The sequence below is a fragment of the Muscardinus avellanarius genome (assembly GCF_963383645.1).
Source record: "Muscardinus avellanarius genome assembly, chromosome: 14".
Lineage (NCBI taxonomy): Eukaryota > Metazoa > Chordata > Mammalia > Rodentia > Gliridae > Muscardinus > Muscardinus avellanarius.
The window spans coordinates 53,838,399-53,858,657 of NC_137800.1; the positions used below are offsets into that span (position 1 = coordinate 53,838,399).

Sequence of the window (20,259 nt, forward strand, 5' to 3'; positions counted from 1 at the left end):
AACAGTTACTTTTGAACTGAGCTACTTTGCCGGAGTTAATGGATAGGGATGAAGGTCGGAGGCCATTTGTGATTGCTGCAGCTGGGGTGCTTATCACAGTACCTGAATTCTGGCCAGTTTCTCATTATTATTGAGTAGAGCCAAGGACGTTTAGACAAATTATTAGAAAGTTTTATTTCCACGGACTCGATTTCATAGTCCTGATCTCACATCACTGGAGCAATTCATGTAGAAAGTTAAAAGGAATAATAGTGAAGGGTATCTAAAAGTGGGGGGTACTTTGGCCAGAGACGATACCTCCTTCTCGGGGCTTTTTTGCCGATTAACTATGTGGAGTGGGGTCTCAACACATAGATGCCGAGGCAGCAGGATGTCTTGGCACTTCTTTGTCTCTTCTAATAAGTTTTGGTTTGAAGTCTAACTTGTCTGATATCATAGTTGCTACTCCTGCTTGTCTTCGAGTACCATTAGCATGGATAACCTTGCTCCAGCCCTTTACCTTGAGTTTGTTCCTATCTTTACTTGTAAGGTGTGTTTCTTGTAAGCAGCAGATGGATGGATTCTGGCTTTTAATCCATTTTGCCACTTTATGTCTTTTTATTGGGGAGTTGAGGCCGTTTACATTCAGTGTGATTATAGAGAGATAATTTTTAATTGCCAACATGCTAAGATCTTATTTCTGTTTGAGATACTGTTTATTCTTCTTTGCTTAGTTGTCTGCTGGATGGGAATACTTGTTTCTTTGGTTCTGGCATGTATTATCCATTTCCTCTTTGCAGTTAATCTCCTTGAGTACTTTCTCTAGCGCTGGTTTTGAAGACATAAATTACTTCAGTTGCTGTTTGTCATGGAAGCTTCTTATTTCCCCATCTAATTTGATGGATAGTTTTTCTGGGTAGGAAATTTTTGGCTGGAAGTTGTTTTCTTTCAGAGTTTGGAATATGTTACTCAATGCCCTTCTGGCTTTCATAACTTGGTTTGGGAAGTCTGGAGTGATTCTAATTGGTTTGCCTCTGTATGTCACGTGGCCTTTTGTTTTTGTTGCCTTTAAGATTCTCTCCTTGCCTTCCACATTAGTCATTTTGACAATTATGTGGTGTGGGGATCCTCTTCTTTGATCCTGTCTAAAGGGAGTTCTATAAGTTTCCTGGACCTGTGTATCGACCTCTTGCTCTATGTTTGGAAAATTTTCTGCTATTACTTCCTTGAAGAGATTTTTGATCCCTTTGGTTTCACCTTCTTTTCCTTCCTCTTTTCCAATTATTCTTAGGTTAGCTCTCTTGAAATGGGCCCATATTTCTTCAATGTCAGATTCCTGCTGTCGGTTTTTTTTTTCTAAATTAGAAACTACGCGTTCATTTTTGGAATGGTCATCTTCAAGAAGCGAGATTCTATTCTCCATGTGGTCTAATCTGTTGTTTATACTTTGAATTGAAGCCTTCACTTCATTAATTGCATCCTTTATCTCTTTTTGACTCTCTCTGAATTCTTTTCGAAAGTCCTCTATTATTTCTAGAGTTATTTTCCTAATTTGATCTTCTAGAGATCTTTGGATTTCTGTGTTATCAGATTCTGATGTTGTGGGGTTGTGGGCATTCACTGCTCCATTGTTATTTCTCTTTCCCATGATTTTGGAAGTTTGTTCCTTCTCTGGGTTCTTCCCTGAGTCACTACGAGTTCACTTAAGATGTTCTGGATCTCGAGTCTGTGGTATCTCAGTCACCACTACTCCTTTACTGAGTTGTATCACAAAGTCTCAGACCCAGGGAGTCAATTGAGCCTGCTTAGACCGTGGGGGGGTGCCAAGTTGGGTGTTCTCTAGTGGGGAGTTGTGACTATGGTATGATATCTCTGCCACTGCCACTCCCCCACTGGGCTGCACTGCTAAAATCTCCGACCCAGGGAGACTATCTGTGCAAGTCCCTGGGAGTGTAGTACTGGGATTTCTCCCCTTGGGGCCACAATTTGACTCACGTTTGTTGAGTGCGCTGATGGAGCTGTAGTGAACTCGGTGGATTCGCTGCTGCCGCCACTGGCAATATGGCACCACTGCCACGCCCTCGGCCGTGATGTGCCCTATTTCTTCTCTGGTTTTGAGCTCCGCTGAGTCCCTGCCAGGTGTGCTGTGCCCGGCCCTTGGGAGCTTTAGACGCTCCTTGCACCGGAGAAATTGCTGACTGCCGCCTGGCTGTTCAGCAGCGGCTTACCTTGGCTCGCTGTCCACCCCTCCTCTCAGGCGTCTGGTGGCTGGTTGTGTGGGTTGGTCTAGGGCCATCTGGTGAATTCGCCACTGCCGCCAGCAGTAAGACGCTGCTTCTGCATCCTAGGCCGCTAGGCCAGAGTACCTCCTCTCTGGATTTGAGCTCTGTTTTGAGTCTCCCTCCTCTCTGGAGTCTGGTGCTGCTAGGGGAGATGTAAGCCGTGCCGCTCCGGCCGCTCTGCACTGTGGCTCAGGCTGCTCAGCACCACGGGTCTGGCCGCTCTGGCCTCTCTGGCTGCTCTGCACCGTGGATCCGGCTGCTCCGCACTGCGGGTCTGGCCACTCCGGCCGCTCCGGTGGTTCCGCGAAGCAGTTCTGGCTGCTCCGGCTGTTCTAGCCGCTCCTCTCCGGCTGCTCTGGCCGCTCCTCTCTGGCTGGTCTGGCCGCTCCGCTCGGCTGCTCCGGCCGCCCCGCTTCGCGCTGCGGCTCTGACTTCTCTGCACTGCGGCTCTGGCCGCTCCGGCTCCTCCGGCCGCTCTGCGCTGCGGTGGGCGCGGCCCTTCAGGCTGGTTTTTTTCTGGTGTCTTGTTTTTCCAGCCCCTTTTCTCTGTCCCTTGTATTTACCGTTTTTATTTCTTTGCTGGTGGTGTTTTCTGGCTCTGAAAGGCGCTGGTTTTGTGGTAATAGAGTTCGATTGTTAGCGGGACTTGTAAGTGCTGCTTTCTTCGGTCGCCATCTTACCGGAAGTCCTCCAAAATATATTTATTCAATTCCAGTTTTCTGCAGTGTTTTTAACATGAATGGGTTTTGGATTTTGTCAAATATGTTTTCAGCATCTACTGATATGATCATGTGATTTTTGTTCTCAGTTCTATTTATGTGGTGAATAATGCGTATTAATTTGCTTATGTTAAACTAGCTTTGATTTTCTGGGCCTCAACACTGCAACATATAAGCACAAGCAGTAACATTCTCAACAAGACCTCCAAAGCGCAATAAATTAAATAAATAACAAGTGGGATGACATGAAACTAAAAAGTGTCTGCTCATCAAAGAAAGCCATCAAGAACCAAAAGAGAAGGCTGAGCCTGGTGGTGTATACTTGAAATCCCCGTGCTTGGGGAGGCTAAGACAGGAGGATCCCATAGGTTCGAAGCCAGCCTCTGCTACTTAGTGAGGCTCTCAGCAACTTAATGAAACCCTATTTCCAAATAAAATAAAAAATAGGTCTAGTAGTATATCCCAGAGGTAGAAAGCCTCTGGTTTCCATCCCCAGTACCACCAAAAAAAAAAAAAAAGAAAGAAACTAAAGAGAAACTGTACAGAATGAGACAAGATCTTTACCAACCACCACTCTGATAGAGGGCTAATATCCAGAATATAAAAAGAGCTCAAAAGACTCTACACTAGCAAATTAAATAACCCAGTCAAGGAATGGGCAACTGAAGTGAGCATGGTGGCACATGCTTGTAATCCCTGGACTTGGGAGGCAGAGACAGGAGGATTACAAAGTCTCGAAGCCAGCCTTGCTGGCTTAAGAGACCCTGTTTTCAAATAAAAAAATATAAAATAGGTCTGGGAGAATAGCCCAGAGGTAGAAGGGTTCCACCTCCAGTACCACCAAAAATAAATAAAGAAATAAAATAAAGAAATAAATAGGCAACTGAATTGAATAGATACTTCACGAAGGAAGAAATAAAAATGGCCAATAGATACATGAAAAGAAGTTCGACATTATTAACCATCAGAGATGTAAAAAAAAAAAAAAAAACTACCCCTAGATTCCATCTAACCCCAATCAGAGTGGCAAACATAAAGAAATCATATAACAACAAATGCTGGCAAGGAAGTGGGGAAAGAGGAACTCTTATACACTGTTGGTGGGAGTACAAACTAGTTTAGCCACTACGGAGATAAATGTGGAGATTCCTTAGAAAACTGGGAATGGATCTACCATATGATCTGGCTGTATCACTCCTGAGTATCTTTCCAAAGGTGTTGAAATCAGAGAACTACAGTAACATATGCATATCCATGTTCATAGCATCATAATTCACAATAGCCAAAATATGGAACCAATCTAGGTCCCCACCAGAAAATGAATGGATTACAAAATTATGGGAAATACACACAATGGAATTCTACTCAGCTATAAAGAAGAACAAAATCATGTCCTTCATAAAAAGATGTAAAGACCAGGAGAATATTATGTTAAGTGATATCAGCCAAGCACAGAAAGAGAAGGGACCTAAGTTTTCTCCAATATGCCCAAACTAGGAGTATTAGGAATACCAGAGGGACTCCAGATAATGGAGGGGAGACCTCAGCATAGCTAGAATGGAACGGTAGGGGAGGAAGAAGGTTCAGATTGATTAATGGAGGAGCTACATCTGAATATGTGTAAAACTATGAATGTAGCATGGTCAACCTGTACACTCATTGTTGAGAGGGGGGAAAGGGAAGCAGGGAGGTGGGAGAGGACACCAAGTACAGTCTAAATGTATGCCATTTTTAATATGTTCCACATAAAAAAATTAAAAATTAAAAAATGCATTCTTTATAAATCTGTATGCAGTTTGGTTCACGTTCTTATATAAAATAATGTGATGAGTGCTTTTCTTTCATTTCATAAGCCACATATGCATGATTATCAGTGAGATCAGAGGGTGAAAATCTATGCTTCACCTCTCTATACATACAAAGAGAAGACTAGTCTAATATAGGAGTGTACTTGCATCATACAACCTATAGAAAGAAGAAACAGCCAGACAAGTGTTTTGCAGAAGCCTTCAAGAAAAAAGTAAGAAAGCATATATATGCAAAGAAGAAAAATAGGAGTGAGGTTATTTTTTAAGCAAAGCACAAATCCATAACTGTAAAAACTGCAAACAAGGTCGGATGCATGTTTCATTGTCTGTGAGATGGTCTGCCTCAGCTTAAACATTGCTCTGAGATGCTTTCCTGCAATCACTAGGTTAGTACCTTGTGCTACATTTATAAGGATCTTCCAGCTTCTCTATCTCATCTCTCATCCTTGGACCTCTTAATTATTTGTTTAATCTCTATATTTCCTGTGAGAGCACATGCCATGAAAGGGCCATGGGGGCTGTGTCATGTTCAGTAGTATATCTCTACTATCTGGCACCCTGTCTAGTTCATGGTCAACAAAGTGAATGAATGAAGAAGATTGTTACATGTTTATTAAGTCTCTGAAGATATATTAAGGTAAGGATTACCTAGAGAAGAGCTACCCACCAAAACAAGTATTTAGGGCAGTTGCACCTATTTTCTAGAGAAGAACCTATATTCCATAATACCACAATTATTCAATTTGGAGAATGATTTTCACATATACACAAACACACAGAGAAATTATTTATACCACACTATTTTATTTATTTGGCATTTTATTGAATTATTTACCATAATCTTTTTTAAACTAATAATTTTCATTTTTGTTATTTATTTATTTACTTCTCTCTGAAAGAAAGCCAACAATCTGTAATCTTAAATATTTTGATCTCATCATATTAATGTCTATTTAGTATTCTATCATATTAATATACCAAATAGCTGGGCGTAGTGGTGCACGCTTGTAATCCCCGCACTTGGGAGCCAGAGACAGGAGTATAGCGCAGGTTCGAAGCCAGCCACATGCGCTGGCTTAGGAGACCCTGTTTCCAAATAAAAATGTAAAAATAGGTCTGGGAGTGTAGCTCGGAGGTAGAAGGGCTTCTAGGAACCCCAGTACCACAAAAAAAAAAAAAATATATATATATATATATATATATATATATATATATATATATACCAAATAATGCTCAGCATTCCTATATTGTTAAATATATATGTTGTTAGCACTTATTCAGCATTATTTGAGTAATGTCACTGTTTATGTTTCTTGTGTAGTTCTCTAATAGTTATTTTAGAAAATGATACAAATAGAATTATTATGCCATAGAAACTAACCCTAGTATTCTATTCAGAGTTTGGCAAACATCATCAGAGTCAATTTTAGAATAGTTTGAAAACACTAAAAAAGAAAATAGGGTCAATTTTAGTGTGAAAACAATAAAAACACTATATATATATATATATATATATATATATATATATATATATATATATAATTTTTTTTTGCAGTACTGGGGATGGAACTCAAGGCCATTCTACCTCTAACCTATACCCCTAGATCTATTTTTTATTTTTTATCTTAAAACAGAGTCTCATTGAGTTGCAAAAGGCTTCACTAAGTAGCTGAGGCTGTCCGCGAACTGTCATCCTCCTGTCTTAGCCTCCAAAATCCTGGAATGACAAGTGTGAGCCACCACGCCCAGCTCACTAACATTTTTTAAATCTCACACAGTTTAGTCCCAAGAAATCTCTAATTTACTTTCTGATTCTTTGGAATTACCTATTGTGAACACTTCATTTCATATACCTGGTACCACATAATACATAGTCTTATGAATGTTTTCTTTCACTTAGTATAATGTTTTTAAGATTTATTCTTACTGTGCCATGCATCAATACTTTATTTATTTTTATTGCCAAATAATATTCCATAGATATACAACATATTATTTATGCATTTATCAGATAATATCAGCATAATTGAACTTTTGAAGTAATAAAAACTTTTTTCCTCTTTTTTGCATCATTTTCATACAACTTAATGGGATATAAAATGGTAGAGCCATACATGCACACATCACTCATTTAAAGCCTTCTCTTTTTAATTCTAGCAATGTTTAGGACCATTTTCTGGATCCCCATACCATTTGTAGTCTTTTTTTTTTGGTGGTACTGGGGTTCCTGGAAGCCCTTCTACCTCCGGGCTACACTCCGAAACCTATTTTATATATTTGAAACAGGGTCTCTTACTCCAGCGCAGCTGGCTTCAAACCTGCGTGATCCTCCTGTCTCCGCCTCCCAAGAGCGGGGATTACAAGCATGCGCCACCACGCCCGGCAGTTTGTAGTCTTTAAAATTATTATTTAAACAAAAAATCAGCCTACTTAAATGAGAAAAGAGATGTAGGATAGTTCTTAAGTTGACATCTATTTAATATTTTGTAAAACTGACACTTTTAATTGCCCTCAGCCATCCGTAAATCCTGTTCTTACATTTTTATCTCTCCCTTTTTAAAGGATATTTATCTTGTGTGTGTGTGTGTGTGTGTGTGTGTGTGTTTGTGTGTGTGTGTGTGTGTGTGTGTGTGTGTGTGTGTGTGTGTTTGGTACTGGGAATGGAACCCAGGGGCATTCTATCTCTGAGCTATGCCCCAAGCCCTATTTTTTATTCTTCATTTTGAAACAAGATCTCACTGAGTTTCAAAAGGCCTCACTAAATAGTAGCTGAGGCTGTCCATGAACCACACTCCCTTGTCTCAGCCTCCCAAACGCTAGAATTACAAGTGTGTGTAACCAAGCCCAATGCTATTTAGATATTTATCATTTTCATTTTATTTCACAGGGACTTTTTATATATTAAGACTGTTAACCATCTACCCAGTATGTTGCTTATAATATTATAGTTCATAATTTTTAATTTTGTCAAAATAATATTTATGAATTATTTTTTAAATGTTTGTTCCTCATTTTAGGTTTGGAAAGTCATTTCTGTTTCTAAGATCCATGCAATATTTTATTTATACCCATATATACATTTATACCCATAACCAGATGTGTGTATACACACATACACCCCTAAAGTTAATTCAATGTTTTCATTTTTTTCTTCATAATGGCAGTTCTTGATCTCAGAAATTATCCTGTTCATGACTCCCTCCCTACTTTAGCTTCTCAATTTTATTTTTCTTTTGACTTTAAAGAATTTGAATCAGAAATGGTCGCAAAATGATTTTTGGTTTCCTCTCTTTGTAGAGTTCGACATTTCATTTTAATTCTATGGCTTGTCTTCTGTTTCCTGTAGCATAATTTTCTATTATATGCTTGAGATATTTTCCTACTATTAGAAATTCCATGAGTTCTGAACCCTCTCAGTCTCTTGAGCCTTGGTAGGAGCACGGTGATAAAGTGACCTGCAGTGAGTATTGTGGGTGAAATCGGAAGCAATTTGTCCCAGTGTGTAATAGATGATGTTTGTGTTTTTAGTGTAATCAGTAGCCATCTGAGTCTGCCTGTGTGGTGACCCTCTTAGGACTCAGGAGTCCCTCAGCAGTTTCATAGCAAGTAGTATCAGATGCAGGCTAGAACTGAATGGTTCTTGGGCTTTACATCTGGCGTGGTATCAGCTGCTTGTCATCACTGATAGGTTCGGACATCCATCATATTTAAGCATATGTGACGTCCACTAGTTCTCTGTCCCTTCCTCATTGCCTTCAATATTTGCCTTTTTCTGCACACTGGATGTTGGAAATGTGCTTCTTGTTGGAATCTCTCCAAGGGATTTCAAATGTCAATTGGATAGAGAAGCAGATTGGCGTGGTCTGATCCTACCTAATGAGATCTACTAGGAAGTCCTCCAGGTTTTTAATGATAGGTAATACCTTTTCTCCATTCCCAGTGTCAACACAAGGTTTTTCCTTTTTTATATACATATTATATTATCTACCTGATTGATTTAGAAACGAGAAAGATTGTTTTTATTATTTTGTCTTTTCACCTGCTGCTATAATTAATGTAGAGAGATGACCATCAACTAAGCCTTTATTACTTTTCTATTGAGCAAAGAAGTAGAAGATAACTAGAATTTCCACTATTAGTTTCATGTGCTTCACTTGGTTGAATATAGATTATTTTGTGTTGTCAAAACCATGATCATCATTTAGCAACAATGAATGAGACTTTTTTAGAAAATCAAACAGACAATAGGGGTGGGGGACAAATGAACCAAACTAAATATGCCACACAAAAGAAGCATAACTTTTTCTTTTAACAAACTGATATATGTTAGAGTCACTCTCACTCTGATAGAGTGAGAGTGACTCTATACACAATATATATATATATATATATATATATATATATATATATATATATACACACACACAAACACACACACACATACACATATATGGCTGGAAGGTATGTGTATGTGTATATATATATATATATATATATACATATACATATACATATATATATATGTGTGTGTGTGTGTGTATATATATATACATATATTTTTTAAACAGAGTCTTGATAAGTTGCTGAGGGTCTCTCTAAGTTGCTGAGACTGGCCTAGATCATGCAATCCTCTTGTCTCAGCCTTAGAGTTGCAAGTACTAGGCAAGTGCCACCATGCCCATCAGATAAAATAATTTTGATATAGTTCTGACAAAGATATCTTTTGAAAGATTTCTTATGAAAAAGTACTTTTTGACTAGAAGATGCCCTGTAGGACATTGAAGGAATCTGTGGTCAGGTGTAACGTATACAGAGGGGTTTTAATTTGGAGGTTTGCACACAGTACCTTCATTTACAGTTTTGTTGTTAGTTATTCATGCTTGGAGTCAGAAGTTCTGAGTCATCTGGGAATGGTGGCACATGCTTGTAATCCCAGCTGAGAGGGAGACTGAGACAGGAGGATTGTGGTTCGGGGACAGCCTCAGCTACTTGGTGAGGCCCTTTGCAACTCAGTGAGATCCTGTTTCAAAATAAAGAATAAAAAATAGGGCTGAGAATGTATCTTGGAAGTAGAATGCCCCTGGCTTCCATCCCCAGTACTGTACACACACAAAAAAAGATGTTCTGGGTCATATAAACACACACGGATACAGCACTTGGTGTATTTTCTTCAACATTCCAGCCTGCTCTCTCCTCTTTCCTCCAGGTATTATTTAGTGAAGTTGGTAATAATGCCTTCATGCTATGTGAACGTAGCATTATTTGAACTATGATGTCTAATACAATGCACTAATAAACATATAAAATAAAATAAAAAGTTCTAGATTATAAAGTCTGTGGCAGTTTATGGAGTTTGGACAGAAGGATGCTGGCTTTACAACTGGAGGGATAGCAGAGAAATCAGGTGGATCCTGTCCCCAACTCACAATTCAAGTCTTTTGGGAATCTTAGCCTTCTATATGCTGCTGATATCCTCAGAATACCCCACACTGTGAAGACAAAGATCTCAATATAGTGTGCCTCTGGGGGAAACATTCAAAGTAAAATCCAGCAGAAAGTGAATACAGGGATTGTCCTGTTTGTTATTCATTGAGTGTTTTTGACTTGCTAAAAGTGAGTTTAATGTATTTATACAATTTATAAAGATGTAACCAATTCTCGAGCTGTGCTCTTTAAAGGGAACATATCTCATGTTATTGTAAGCACAGAAGAAAATTAAATCAATAAATCCACAGCCTGTAATTTGAGATATTCAATTTGAAGAAAAATATACTGTCAGGGAGGGAGGGGTGAAATCTTTTAAACTAAGGAAGACTTGTAAACAACCTGTCTTGACTCTATGATTCTGAGCATTAAGGAAATACAAGAATTACCTTTATGCTGTAAGATTCCAGGTGTAATGAGACCTGCAAAGAAGCAAAGGCCAAATCCCTGCCTGTTTTAATGAAGCATCTTGCTCAGGTAGAATGTGGTACAAATGCAGCTTGCTCTTTTTCAGGATAAACTGTCCAAATGTGTCCTTTTCTCTTAGAAGGCCTTGCTGGTTGGCAGTCAGAGTGGGTGTTGGGAATCTCAGTGCATTTTCCTTTCTTGGTGGCACTGATGGTCTCTGTGACCACTGGCAAGCCAATTAACCTCTCTAGTTGTCACCCTTCCATGTGTAAAAGGTTAATAGTGCAGCTTGTTTGCAAAAGGCCTGGAGCCCTCTGTGAAGGGCACTCCCAAAATATCCAGCATCACTGTTTGACTAGAAGGCAATGTATTTTTTAATTATATATTTGGTTGGATAGGTTATAGATTTTTTTCTGCTTGAATCTTGCCCCTTTTCCCTGGTTACAAATAAAAGAAATAATAGGTAATCTCTCTATATTACCATCTTTCAGAGCTCCCTAGAGAGTTAAGGGAAAGACAGGTTATATATTAACAGTGCATTCTTTAGTTAATAAAAAAAAATCATGTGCATCTCAACAGCATAATAACCATTATGACAATTTACTGGGCCAAGTGTTTCATCATATGCTGGACAGATTATGCTAGAAAAGCTTCATGTGAAATGATGGGATCCTTTTTTTTTTTCTGCTCCTCAGTACATTTATTTTATCTCTCAACTAAATATAAAATATTTGGCACAGTTTTGTTAAGGTGAATTTCCAAGGATTTTATAGTTTGGAAAAATGGTTCTCTTATTCTGAACTTCTGAAATGAGTGATCTGTTTATGCATATCCAAGTTGTGATGTGAAGCTCAGTATTTTAGATTTGGGGGAAATATGAATAATATCAACCCTAAAGTGAAACATCACATCTTGTACTTTTTTTCAGATTTGCGTAAAAACTTTGAACAAGACCCTCAGGGAAGGGAGGTTCCAATTGAAGGCATGATTGTGCTGCATTGCCGCCCACCTGAGGGAGTCCCTGCTGCAGAGGTAAGAGAGACTCTTGGAACCAGCCTGTCCAGAAGAGGAAGGCTAGATCCTTGCATGTGTGGCCACACTAAATGAAACAAAAAGTGTCCTTGCTGCCAGGACCAGTGGCTAGAGGTGATGATGAAACTGTAAAAAAGACACTAGAAGGAAGTAATAGTCATCCATTGAGGCTTTGACTGGCTTATGTCTCCTGCTGGGCAGCTTGATGGCATTCAGGCTAGGAGAACTTGTTGCTTCTGGTGACCTTGGACCATGCAGATGCCATCCTGTGTCCTTAGTCAGGGAACCCCATCAGCACATTTGCCCATGGCTTATTGCTGAGCTTTTAACAGGCAAGTCATGAGGAAAGTGGTCCCCTCAAATTGCACTCCGCTACAGTGGTGATTGTGTCTTCGCTCCTTGTTTATCCTTGTGAGCAATTGTCTGTTCTCACTCTGTGCTGGTGATAGAGGTGTGAAATGCAATGAAGCCCCAGGTCTCTGGTCTGCTATCCATCCTTTAGAGTAAGGTGTCTGGAACCCAGAGTCAGTAAGGATTTTTTTTTCTGGCACGTTTTCTTAAACTTCTTCTATTCTGTTAAAACAGAATGATTCAGCCACGTGTGGTAGTTCATGGTTGTAATCCCAGCATTCAGGAGGCTGAGACCAGAGGATCACTGTTTGCCGACAGCCTCAGCTGCTTACTGAGGCTCTTTGCAACTCAATGAGACCCAGTTTCAAAATAAAAAATAAAAAATAGGGCAAGAAGTGTAGCTTGTAGGTCAAATGCCCCCGTATTTTATCCCCAACACCCCCCCACACACACACACAAAATAGAATGACTCCAGGCGTTGGTGGTGCATGCTTATAATCCCTGTGCTTGGGAGGCAGAGACAGGAGGATCCCACAGGTTCCAAGCCAGCCTCGCTGGTTTAAGAGACCCTGTTTCCAAATAAAATATAAAATGGGTCTCGGAGTGTAGCCCAGAGGCAGAAGGGTTCCATCCCTCATGCCTCCAAAAAAACAAAAAAATAGAATGACATCTGGAGTGGTGGTGCACACCTGTAAACCCAGTACCTGTAAGTCTGAGACAAGAGTATCACATGTTGGAGACCAGCCTCAGCAATGTAGTAAGACTTTCAGAAACCTAGAAAGACCCTATTTCAAAATCAAAAAATTAAAAGAGCTATGGTATATCTCAGCAGTAGAATGATCCTGGGTTCAATCCCCAGTAACACACACACACACACACACACGCACGCACAAACATAAAAATATATGCATACTTGTGTATACACACACACACACACACACACACACACACACACACTCACCATGTGTGACAGAATGCACTGTGGTAATATTAAAGGCTTTCTGAATTATTTTATTTTGGTACTAGTGCTTGAGCCCAGGGATATTCTACCTCTGAGCTATACCCCAGTCCCTTTTTAAAATTTTTTTATTTTGAAAAGTGATTTCACTAGGCTTCTGAGACTCTTACTACATGGCTGATGCTTTCGCTGACCTGGAATCCACCTGTCTTAGGCTCCCATATGTCAGGACTATAGTCATATACCACCATGCCTGCTGATTATCTAAATCTCATAGACACTAGGAAAAGATGTTTTTATAGACTGGTAATCTGGTAATAGTGTGTGTGTGTGTGTGTGTGTGTGTGTGTGTGTGTATTTGTGTTATTTTGGGTTAAACCTAGGGGCATTCTACCTGTGAGTTACAATTTGTATTCTTTATTTTGAAACAAGGTCTCACTAAGTTGCAAAGGGCCTCACTAAGTAGACTGTCTGTGAACCATGATCCTCTTGTCTCAGCCTCCCAAATGCTGAGATTACAAGCATGTGCCACCATGTCTGACTTTAATTTTTATTTTAAAATACATTCTCACTAATTTGGTCTCAAACCTGTAATCTTCTTTTCTCAGCCTCCCAAATACTAAGAATATAGGTACACACCACCACACCCAGTTATAATGCAGTTATTATTGGGGGAAACAGTAAGAAGCAAAATCATGCTTAGTAGAATTTGTAAATTTATGAAAATTTAATAAACTTGGGCCTGTGTTTAGCAGTAGACAACCCAGTTGTGGCTTTTCTGTATGGATCTAGACAATGTTTTGGGGGTGTTTGCACTGAGTAGAAATACTTAGAAATGTAAGCAAAAATAATAAAAAATATATAAATGAATGAATGAACAAGGAAAGAAAAGAAAAAACATCCTTATAAACATGAGCCTTTGCCTCACAGTTTACCTAAAACAGCTATGGGATTTTGTATTTAGAAGGACAAAGAAGGAAAGAGGGGAATAAAAACACACACACTGGCCCACTTAGACAGAATTCATGCTGGCTGGACACAATTCAAAGCTCAGATGATTCACAGAAAAGAAGTAAATAGACTTGAAAATTAAAGAAAGTGTTTCATGCATGATATGAAATGATTAGAAAGGAAAATGCTTATTTTTAGATTTTTATTTAATGTGAAGCAAAAAGAAATTGAACTTTTGCAGCCTTCTTGTTTCTTGCAAAGATTATGCCCTGGTTTCTTAAGCAGGGTATTAGTGCCTGGGTACATGTGTCAATCTGCTTTAGTGCATAACATGCTCCTGGGAGTCAGCCTATATTCAGCAACTCTACACAGTCACTCAGAATCCCAGTTTGAAAATGCCCTGTGCACAGTGATGTGCAGCCTCCATCACCCACCCATGTGCAGCAGGTCTGCCAGTTTTGTCTTCCAGGGCTGGCTAGATTTTTACCTGTGATGTTTACTTCTGTGGAGAGGGGTGCATTGGAAAAAGAAGTTAATGTTTTGTATTAGCAATCTGCCTGTGGGAACCAAACATACTCTAGATGTCTAGAAATCAATTTTTACAGCTGAAGGAGCGTCTAGATATTTACCTGGTTCAACCATTGCATTTTAGAGGCTAGAAACCTGATGTTCAGATTAACCACCAAAGGTCTGTCAGCCATCTCAGAACTTTGTTAAAATGTTTCCAAAGATGCTTTTGTTACACAGTAGATAAGTTTCCTTTGGTGCCTTACAAAAGGCACCAGCACAGCCTGTCTTTCTGTTATCTACTGCTCTTCTCTGAGCCCCTCTATCTACCCCTGCATTCTTGCTCCATCTCAGATGCATCTGCCATTCTCTTACCCCAGGGCCATGGCACCTGCTTGTGTATCTGCTACAACCCACTTCTACATTGCTTCACCCCTCCTTCCTCCAAGATTACTCAGTGGCTCAGTGAGTTCTGTTCTGGACACTGTGGTAGTCTCATTTTCATATCCTACACTCACACTACTGAATGTGGTTTCTTGTTTTCTGTCTTCTCTTTTTCTCTTACTGCAAACATGCAATATTTACATTGCTTATTTTCTGTCTAATCTGCTGGAACTAATGTCCATGGAGAGAGGTTTTATTTCTTTTATCTCTGTCTCCAGAAGAGAAAGCACTGCTTCTCGTGGCTATTAGCAAAAGTATGAGTGATAGCAAGTGTTGGCCAAAATGTGGAGTAGAGAAGAGCCTCACAAACTGTTGGTAGGACATAAATTAGTACAACCATCATATTAATTTAGGAGGTTCTTCTAAGATTTAGGAGAAGAGCTGCTGCATTATTCAGCAATCCCACTAGGTACCCACCCCAAGGCATTAAAATGAGTGTGTCAAAGAGACTCCTGCATGCCCATGTTCATTGCCACTGGATCCACAACAGCCAAGATATGATCAACAGATGCATGGAGAAAGGAAATGTGCTGTATGCAACAGAATATTAATCAAACTTAAAAAAGAAATTAAATTTTTTAATTTATTACTACATAAAAAAAAACTTCTGGGATATAACATTAAGTGAAAGAATAACAAATACTGCATAATTTCACTTTCCTGTGGAATCTGAAAAGTTAGCCTCATAGAAAGTGGACTAGTGGGATGGGTCAAAGAACATCAAATGTCAGGTAGGAGGAATAATCATATTCAAGAGATCTGTTGTATAATATGCTGATTACAATGAATAACAATACTTCTATTCTTAAAAATGATGAGAGACAATTTTAAGTGTTTTTCCAAGAAAAATGTATATGAATTAATACATTAGTTCAATTTATTAATTTCAAAAGAACATGTTGAATGCAATAAATATGATAATTATTTGTCAATTAAAAGAAATTAAGTTAACAGTGCTTCTCAAGTCAAGATGCTCAATACATACTTGTCAAATATTAATGAAAACCAGTTTTCTAACTTTGTTGGTGAACATTTGAGGTTATACTAGGATTACTTCCTTATATAAACTGAATATATTAGACTTGTGGGTGTTTTGTTTTTCTCTCATTACTGAGTACTACCAAGTGAGGAGAATGTTTTCCACTTGCTTTTTGACAACATAAAGGAAGTAAAGTGGCTAACACAGGTGGAGTCTAGTGAGAAAGTAACCATAGTCAAAAACATCCTTTGGTCAGAAATGAACCCATGAGCATGCGCACATACAACCCACAGCCCAGCCCGCAAACACTCGCACTGATGCACATGCACATGTGCTTGCTGCAGCACTTTCCAAGACAATGCATGACCTTTATAAACTGTGAGGACTCTGAGGCTATTTGGGGTTGGCGCTGCCATGGGGATTCAGAGCGGCAATGTATACCCTACAAGAGCAAGCTATCCCTTTCTATTCAACTGTTTGGGAGCCTAGACTGGGGGCTTAGCTCTTTGCACACTTCCTCACACACACCTTGTTCTTTGAGGAAGATGATTTTAGTTTATTGACTCATGCCCATTTTCTTCCTTCATTTGCTTCTGATGGTCTTTCAACCATTACCATGAGGAGCCACACAAGGCAGTCCAAGGTCAGTGAAGAAACGCTTGGGATAATCAATGGTAATGGAAGGCAGGAACATGGTAAAGACATGCCAGGAAAGAAGTGGATTTTTTTCACCAGTATCTTTTCCTCCTGACAACTTTGTTAACTGTAAGTGCTCACTTCTGAAGTTTGTTCTTAGAGCTGCACAACAAAATACCACAAACTGGAAGGCTAAAAACAATGGAAATGTGTTCTTTCACAGTTCTAGAGGTTACAAAGCTAAAACCAAGGTGTCATCAGATTCTTTTCTTGTGGGTCTGTGAAAGAGAATCTGTCCCATGCTTGTTTTCTAGCTTCTGGTAGCTGCTGGAAATCCTTAGTTTCCCTTGGCTCATAATCATACCAACTCCAGTCTCTACCTCCACTTGCATGTGACACATTTCTTTCAGTGTGTCTGACTTTCCCTCTTTTTTATAAGGACACCAGCCTTTGGATTGTGATCTGCAACATTCCAGTGTAGCTGCTTCATTTTAGTATTCTGGATCAAAAAATTTTGCAAATAGATTCTTCCCATTTAAGATCTCATTCATAGGTACTGAGTACACATGAATTTTGGGGGGGCAATAAATTACTAATCATCCCAGTATACTTTCCATTCTTCCATTGATATCATGTCACTTTAATTTTATAAATGTGTGTGTGTGTGTGTGTGTGTATGTGTGTGTGTGTGTACTGGGAATTGAATTCAGTGGTATTTTACCTCTGAGCTATACCCCAGCCCTTTTTATTTTGAAACAGTATCTCACTAAGTTGTTGAGGCTGGCCTTGAACCTGTCTCAACCTCCCATATACTGGGATTACAGGCATGTGCCACTATGCTTTCAAAAATAAATTTCAGAGCCAGACCAGGTGAAATTAAATAGAGTTTCATTTCAAGCATCAGGTAGGCTGGATGATTGTTTAAAACAAATTCTAAGAGGGCACACATGTTTTATTTCATGTTTCACACTACTGATGGATGTGGAGCGTGATTTCTGTGTGTTATGGGTGGAAGCTCATCCCTTTGAGGCCCAAACTCATGTTTATAGCATATTTATATATGAAAAAGCATACCAATTCCACACAGTTAAGTTATTTTGGTATTTTGCATCTTTGTGGGATGGATTCTATCAGTATCGTGTACCAATATTTACAGGTCTTTTCATCAATAGCCTATTATCTTTAGCATCTGTGTTTTTGCTGAATAAAAGGCAGAATGCAGCCAGACATGGTGGCACATGTCTGTAACCCAGTACTTGGGAGGCTGAGACAAGAAGATCACAGATTCAAGGCCAATCTCAGGTATTTAGTGAGACCTTGTTTAAAAAAAAATATTCAAAGGGCTTGGGGTATACCTCAGAGTTAAAATGCCCCTGGGTTCAATCTCTAGTACAAAAGGAAAGAAGGAAAGAAGGAAAGAAGGAAAGAAAGAAAGAAAGAAAGAAAGAAAGAAAGAAAGAAAGAAAGGAAGGAAGAAAGAGGAAGAATGACAGAAGAGAGGTGAGAGAGGACAAGGATTGGGAAGGAAAGGGAAAACATTCGTATCCCTGCACATTTGGTGGAAATGTCTGCAGATACCTCTCATGTGGTCTGCAGGCCACTGAGTGTGTGTCATTGTGTTTCTTGACTTCCTACTAACAGGAGTTCAGGTGACTGATGACTTTCCAATATGGCGATAATCAAAACTATGTTTGGAAATTTGTTAAAACTGTAATTGTCACAGTGAAATATTATTAGAATTGTCTGATTTTAGGAGGCCATGCTCCAGTCTCTCTATCATCACTTGTTCCCTTCCTGTCCACATTTCTGTTGGGGTCATGACAGGAAGGGCCATTGGTCCTTCAGATGGCTTTGCCTCTCAGTGGAATAGGCAGTCTCCCACTTCACATGTTGAAAGTCACTTTCTTGGCATGTCCAAGTCTCATTTTCACAGGACATATGTAATTACCCTTTCTCTGCAAGATAACCTTGGCAACCCACCAAGCTATAGAACTATGAAAAATTCCTCATATAAAAATATATAAAGGTACTACCTATGAGATGCCCTAATATTATGCATGCCTAATACTGTTTTAGTTTCTCTGTTTGAGATTTTACTTAATTTGCAAAAGAATGCCAGGAGATGCTAGAAAGCTCAAGTCTGTCTTACAGAATCTGGTCTAAACTCCCAGATCATTTTGTTTAAGTTCTCTGATGACCACGAATCTTGGCTCTTAGTGTTAGGCCAGTCTAACTTTAAACCTCAGATTTTTCCTTTCACTGATTATTTTTATTTTGTTTGGAAATTTTTGTTGTGTTTTCTTTGTTGTTTTTATATTTTTATGGGACTTTTAATTTTTACAAGACTTTTTGAAAGTTGGGACCCCCTAGAACAATGACAGAATACCTGCTTAACCTTCCATCCTTAGAACCCTAAATTTGCTGTATTTTTAGTGTCTCTCTGTTTGGGATACATAACCTGATAGTAAAAGGAAGAGAATGGAAACTTTGGGAACTGAGGGAACAAGTATCCTGGATCAGATATCTTTGAAATATTCTTTTTTTGCAAGGATAAGGAGGCAGGTTTGATTCTAATTCAGGGGACTGGAGGAAATTGATTCTATTTTTGGCCATAGCTGTGACATATGGTCAAGAAGGGCCCAGATTTCCTTTTCTGGGCCCACTTCTTCACATTGTCAAGAAGGACCCAGATTTCCTCTGATAAGAGCACAGTAATGTTTGTGTCACAGGTCATTTTTCCAAGTAGCCATCGGTGAGATATGGACATAGTAGAGACAGAGCCAAGGGTTTTCTTTGTGGTGTGATAAGGGCAAGCTTTGCAGTCAGACAGGCACTGGATCACACCTGACTTGGACCTCCTGATCATCTTACTTGAATCTCTGTGTCACAAATGAGAAAAATATTACTTTGTAGGGTCCTTATGGGGCAAAAAGAAAAAAATATGCAAACATTTCACACAGTATCTAATACTGCATGATCAGTAAACATTATTTATTTTTGTTTTTCTTCTAATCTTGATTTTTAATGCTCATAAACCTTGAGATTTCAGAGAAAGAATTTGGGCTCTCATATGGTTGGGGAACCAGATTAAAACTGAAAAGTTCTCTAAGAAGGAGACAGCTGTGAGGCCCTCTGCCCCTCACTCCAGACTGCCCCAGAGCTCTGCTTCCCCCCAACAGTAACTTATGTTTTTGTCTTTTATGCACATCAAGGACAAAGACACTTACTAAATAGCTTCCTTCCTCTCTCTTATAACATATCAAATGAAAGAAGTAAATGGGTATTGATGGTAGCTGGAGGCTACCAAAGTCTGTTTATCTCATCACCACTAAAGGTCTTACAAATGGTAATATTATTACTAAAACATTTTTTTTTTAATGTGGCACGGACTTTAAGGTTCTCACCAGACTTGCTTAAATACTGGTCTTGATGAAATAATAGGTCACATATCCTGTTTATAAAATACCTAAGATGTGAATTAATGATAACTCAAACTTTACTAAACCCCATAAACTCATACTAATAGCTGGATGCCTTAGAACACTCTTGTCACTACAAATATGTTTAACTTTAACCTTGGGCTGCTCTAATGAAAATAACAAGTTTAGTGTTAGACACTTGTTGTTTAGGTAAAACCAATTTGGTCTTTTCAAAACAATTCATTATCCCATACTGCACTTTTTATACTCCCCAATTAAATGAAAAATCTATCTTTCATAAA

The 20,259-nt window shown here is 39.0% G+C and overlaps 1 protein-coding gene across 3 annotated transcripts in view; it reads left to right on the plus strand.

The window, feature by feature from the left end:
- Positions 1–20,259, plus strand: part of UNC5D (unc-5 netrin receptor D) — a gene marked incomplete at both ends in the record, with an annotated part of 663,802 nt that overhangs the window by 417,771 nt on the left and 225,772 nt on the right. For all 3 annotated transcript variants that reach the window (XM_080710801.1, XM_080710802.1, XM_080710803.1), the window contains one exon: positions 11,609–11,712. In XM_080710801.1, the coding sequence (XP_080566927.1) occupies positions 11,609–11,712 (104 nt within the window). The remainder of the gene's footprint in view (positions 1–11,608; positions 11,713–20,259) is intronic.